The sequence below is a fragment of the Ziziphus jujuba genome, chromosome 2 (assembly GCF_031755915.1).
Source record: "Ziziphus jujuba cultivar Dongzao chromosome 2, ASM3175591v1".
In the NCBI taxonomy this organism is placed as follows: domain Eukaryota; kingdom Viridiplantae; phylum Streptophyta; class Magnoliopsida; order Rosales; family Rhamnaceae; genus Ziziphus; species Ziziphus jujuba.
Window position 1 is genome coordinate 7,623,030 of NC_083380.1, and position 6,383 is coordinate 7,629,412.

General features: G+C 30.6%; 1 protein-coding gene across 1 annotated transcript; it reads left to right on the forward strand.

Moving 5' to 3' along the window:
- Window positions 1-488: 488 nt before the first annotated feature.
- On the forward strand, window positions 489-1,008 carry LOC107417948 (ethylene-responsive transcription factor CRF2). Its single transcript, XM_060814932.1, is given in 3 exon segments — window positions 489-890; window positions 936-965; window positions 967-1,008. Coding segments are annotated over 3 exon segments (474 nt in total).
- The last annotated feature ends 5,375 nt before the right edge of the window (window positions 1,009-6,383 follow it).

Below are 6,383 nucleotides of genomic sequence, written 5' to 3' on the forward strand. Positions count from 1 at the left end.
ATTCAGGAGAAACCTAGACTAATGTAGATAGGAATCTCTTTAGAATACTCCATGTAAATATCTTGTACATAACCCTACAATAATCTAGAACCTTAACTAGATAGGTGACATGTGTACATATCTAGAACATTGTATTCTTGTGATACGTGCCAAGCCCTCTATAAAAAGGGTTGGACTCTCATTTGTAAGATATCCAAGTATTCTGGCAATACAAGTATTTTCCACATTCTCTCAAACTCTCTTACTTCCTACTCTCTTACTCTTAGCTTCCGCATTGTGATAGCTTGTGAGTAAGGTTTACTTAGCAAGGGAGGTTCTAGGTGCCGCACAGGAGTGTTGGAAAGGTTAGGCCTGTGACATTAAGCTACTGATAAGTAAAAAAGTATAGATATATATATTTTCTTTTACATTAGTTGATCTTTTTCACTTTATCATTGTCACGATTTGTGGCCGATTAACTGCGATGAACCAAATATGAAAAGCAAGAAATGGTAGTCATCCAGATCCCAAACACCATGCAACCCAGTTGGCTCCAACCTATAAACCAATTGCAATTTCCTCATATCAACACACTCACTACTCCTCCACCTGTGTTACCAACCACCACCAACAACAGAAACACTCTCATGCCAGAAATGGTGATGAGGCCTTTGAGAATTGTCAGAATACTAGTCACCGACGGCGATGCCACTTACTCTTCCAGCGATGATGAGAAACAAGGAGGCCGTGTGTTTGTTCACCGTCATAAAGTGAAGAAGTTCGTCAACGAGATTGCCATTGAGTCTTGCTCCTCAAGAGAGAATGATGAAGCAGGAGGAGTTTGGAAGAGTAGTAGATCGTCGAGGAAGTGTCGGGAAAGGTTCACCAAAGGAGGAAACACAAGGCTTATGGTGACCCACCGAAGTTTAAAAGCTTCGACAAAGATGGCGATGTAGAAGTTTCACGGCGTGAGGTAGAGACCTTGGAAAACAATGTGCGGCTGAGATTAGAAATCCCCTAAACTGTTAGCTTTAATCGAATGGCCAATATTAAAACATGTTTTTGGATGGTATATAAATGGTCAGGACGGTCCTGAATCTTGATAATAGCATTTGTCTATATCTATATATATGTATATATACATATGACCTATATATACAGGATTACCATGATGTCATTAAGATTTCACGGATTTGAAAGAGTCAAAACGATACCGCATATGGTGGGAATCTTATTATAAATGCAAACAAAGAGAGAAAAAAAAAATCTATATATATATGTACATGTATATAGGGTTACCATAAGTCTTCTTATGGTGCTTTCGTGCTGATCTTTTCATAAAACTTCCTATACTACAATCCTATGAGTAATAGTGTAGTTATATGTGTGTATTAGGGTAGACATGGATTGGATTATTTTGGTTTTATACGGGAATATAATCAAATCCATACTTTTCGATTTAACTAATAGAGAATTCAATCAAAACCAAACCAAACTATTTATAATCGATTTGGTTTGGATTGGTTAATCGGTTTGAAACTTATTAGTTTATAAATATATAATACAAATTAAAAATCCTCCAAACATAAAATATAATAATAAATTGTAGTTATCCAAACATAAAATACAATTAGAATAATCCAACATAAAATAAAATATAAGATTGTAATCTATAAATATGCAATCTATAATATTCAGCAACACTCATAAATGTTTAAAAAAAAAAAAAAAGATGGAAAAAACACTCTTCAATGCAAAATAAAGAAGAAAATGTAGCAACCGATACACATCATGCACTTCATCAAGTAGCATAGTCATCATTTCACTCCTACAAAATCAAATTAAAATTGTTAGGACAAATAATGTAAAATAATACATTCATCAAAATTCAAATCCTCAAGATTCAATGCTTAATTCCTTTTTTTTTTTTTTAATCTTAAAACTTTGATAAATCATAAGTCAATCAACTTTGATAGGTTCATCAATTTCATTTGGAAATCGGGAATATGTTAAAAAAAAATTAAAAATTGTTTATAAAAATGAAAAAAAAAAGGTATATATATATAAATTTTTTTAATCATATATATATGATTTGGATTGGATTGGGTTTATATTTTTAACCCAATAACCGACCCAATCCAAACAATTTATGATATTTTAAACCCAATCCAATCCAATTTATGTAAAAACTCAATCCAAATTAATAAAAATGGATTGGATTGGTTGGTTGGGATGGGTTGGATTTGATTTTGTCTATTCCTAGTGTGTGTGTGTGTGTGTATATATATTCACACTTCCAAAAACAATTACTTTATATAAGATAAAGTAAAAAAAATTTATTTATTAGTGTTAAATTTATTTATTTATTAGTGTTAATTAATCAACATAATATTTAACAAATAATATAAAATCACATGTACATCTACTAAAAATTATTAGTTTAAAAATTTTATATTAGGTTGAAGATGATAATAAAAAATTTAATTTCAAAATATTTATTTGTTCACACACATTTGCGTTACATTTAATTTTTAAAATTACATAACTAATATTATAGAGGAATAAAATCAAAATTAAAAAGCAATTTTTTTTTAATTTACTAAAAACAAAAGCTCATTTCAATCAATACAATTTTAGTAGAGATATATCAATTCCATAAGAAAATAATGAAAGTATATTGTAATACCAAAATTTAAATAGAAAATATATATAACTTATTAGTTGCTGTTTGGGAAAAAAAAAATTCATTGCTGTCTTGTGTGCTATGTGCTATTGAGGTGTCAAATCGAGCCAAAAAAAAAAAAAACAGGGGCTAAAAAAGGAAAGAAAAGGTAAATATAAAACCATAGATTTTAACCTTGCAAGATATAAAATTATAAACTACCGATTTTAACTTTTTTTATATACCATTGAAATCAAAATTAAAAGGTTAATTATATAATTTTAGAAAAACCTAAAAATTTTAGGCAATTACGACATAATGCTTTTCACATAAAACCAAGTACATAAGAAGCCATATCGTATTAGTGTGATTTCAAAATCATTGGTTAGAAATTTTGTATTTAATATAAATGGAATACTTATTTTATCTTTGGCATACAATCATAGAAAGAAACGAAATAAAGTAAACAGTCGTTTTTTACCATTTTAAACAGTAAAATATGACCAAAACTAGAGAGTACTTCTCATTTATGTTATATTGTATTATAGACTAAAGATATGTTATATATAATATTTAAAGCTATGAAAAAACCTTCTTTTTTTTTTGTGTAGTGAGAAAAACCATCTTATCTTAATAATAGTAATAATTATTATTATTATTTATTTCTTTGCTTTCTTAATAATAGTAGTAATAATAATTATTATTTATTTCTTTGCTTTCACACTGGCGAATCAAAACCACATCTCTTACATACTTTGACTGTAACACCACATCTCAAAGTACACCAGAATTTTTGCACGTTGATCGAGGTTGACCGTTGACGGAATGGGTAAAAATTTTGACTTTTTGTTTCAAATGGAATTTGGCATTGGCTGAGGCACCATTGTGGAGTAAACATTAACCCGAGTTTGTAGACTAGTAGCACGATGAAAACGGAGTTACGGTTTAAAAGTTATGGGCAACACAAATTTAGGTCCAAACTATCCGAGAGTGCTGGAGTAAACTTTTTATTTTCGCAAAATTGAGCTTTGACTCATACAGGGTTGTGAAATATTCATCAATATGAGTTCATAGACTAGCGGCATGCCTAATTTGAACATTTCGTTGAAAAGTTATGGACCTGTAAAGTTTTTCGACTACCGTAATATTTTAATATATTTTTTAATTAAGTGAACAGTATGTGCGCCACATGTCAAAATCTCAGCCACTCCTGTGAGTGCATAGTGGCACCCATGGGATGGTTTTTTATTGGCTCAAACCCGTGTGTGAGTTGTGTGAAAAGAGAGAGAGCGGGGAGGAGAGAGAGAGGGGAGAAAGAGAGAGCCACCACCAACCGGCCACTGCCGTTTCTTCCATTCCAACCACCATTTCCATACATGCACCACCCTACCACCTCTGCCTCCTCATTTCCGGCCAGCCCACCAAATTCCACGGCCAGTCGACAGTCGACGCGCCCGGCTCTAGGCTTTTTCGGCGATGGCACCGATTGGTTCAAACCCAGATTTCTTCCTATCTTGACATCCATTTGTCTCATTGCTAGTCCCATTAGTTCACCCATCTTTCGATCTATCTTTTCGCCAAAAATCACAGCCAGTGGCCACCAAACGCGCCGCCGGCAGTGACGGTTTCCAATGACCACGGCAGCTCATCGAAAAACTTGATTCCAGTGAGTTCTCGATCACACCTCCCACCTTTTCCCACTAATCCAAACCCTCTAAACCCAAATCCAAGGTCAGTTTCCTCTAATTCATGGTAGTTTGTGAGATTTGAAGACTTAAAGACCGAAACTTTTCCAGCGAGATTCTAGCCAACTCAGGTCCGATCTCCGGAAGGTAAGGGTCAATCCTTAATCCTCGTGTCATAAGCTTTGTTTTGATATATTAATTGCAAATTTTGGTTAACGTTTGTGTTAAATCCTCTGGGTAACCTTGTATAATTTACCCGATTAAAATATTAATTTAATCGGGTTGTATATTAGCAATGTTCTAGGAACACATGTGAATTGTGGAATCGATCCTATGGAGGATCTTGATTTAATGGCGCGCTCGAGGTAAATGACCCACCTTCAAATGTAATTTTGGGTGTTTAATTATATGTATTTTGTGATATTCAATTATTTGAAATGTGATATTTAATGTATTAATTGTTTAGTAAATTATAATTGAAATTTTATGCCAAAATTGAAGGAAATTAAATTATTTGTGTATTATACATATTTTGGATTTTAAGAATTTTCTTGAATTTGAGGTTTGATTTAATAATTATTGAATGTTGTTGTCGGAATATTTTATAATTAGATATTTGAAAAATATGTTTTATGTAATTAATATTAAGAGAATTTCCATCTAAATTATATTGCCAATTTATGTTATTTTAATAAATGTTTGGGTGCCAAAAATATATTTGGGAATTAAAAGAAATTGTGATTTCAATTTCCTTTAATACTTGTTATGTTTATTATGTGATTTAACTATATTTTGAATTTTGAGGAACTAAAGGAATATTTATTTTAAATTATCGTTAATTTTATTAATGGATTTTAAATTGATGGAATTTATATCGATGGATTTATAATGAGGATTTAAGAGAATGTGGATTTGAAAAGTGGTATAATTCCCACGATGAATTTTGAAAAACTTGGTATTTTAATAATAAATTTAGTAATCGATTTTAAGATGCACTCATACAGTACTGGTGTTCTGTATTGTATATGTGGATGAGAAGACAAGTTGTAATGTCTCCCGTGAGTTGCCATCGGACCTAGAGCAGGCAAGTTTGATAGTGCACATAAGCCGCCTCCCTCTATGGCCGGGATGACGGTTTAAACAGCGGCACTGTCGGGATGCCAAAGCGATCCTACGCAAGTTTTTCTCTTTAACCTCCCGCCAGATAGTGTTCTGGACGCTGGGTATCGTAAGGCATCATTGGTATATAGTATGGTGCGTCAAATTATTTTCTCGATCCGATTTTCAAAATGTAATGTTTTCAAAATTATATTTGAAATTAAAAGTATTTAATTATGATTTTATTATTTATTAAAATTGTGTCCAAAAATATATTTTACCATGTTTTCAAAGCTTATATAAATTTAAGATTATCAAAAAGATTTTCTATGGTATCTCGTATTATTTTATTAAATTATTAAGTATAATTTTTATAAATTTATTATTGAAATCAATTTTATTTTACATTAAATCCCTTTATTACTTGTTGCATATTATTTGCATTTTATTTATTAATATTCATTGATTATTCAGTTGGCTTGATTATGAAATGTCATGATTATATGTTGAATTAAATGTTGGCTTGGTTAATTTATTTGTGATTGAATTTTATCTTATGATAATTATTATAGATTCAATTATTTGTTGTTATTAATCTCAAAGTGTTAATTTTATATTCTAATTTTTTTTTGTGTTTATGACAATGTATGACAATTTAATAATTGTTATTTAAATTAATTTTTTGTTTTCATTATAAGTTTAGATCTTTAAATAGTTGTATTTTATTTGCAATTTATTTAATTAATTATTCCTTGATTTTTGATGTGCAATTATTGGGTTTTGGAAAAATGTTTTAAAAGGGAAACTTTTCCAACTGAGTGAAATGTGAGAGTTTTGAGAGAAAACAATATTTCAACTACTTATTATTTATTTGATTATTTATTATTAATTAATCAAGTTCATCTTATCGTTATATTATTATAATTGTGTCGTAATTAGGATCACTCACTGAGATGATT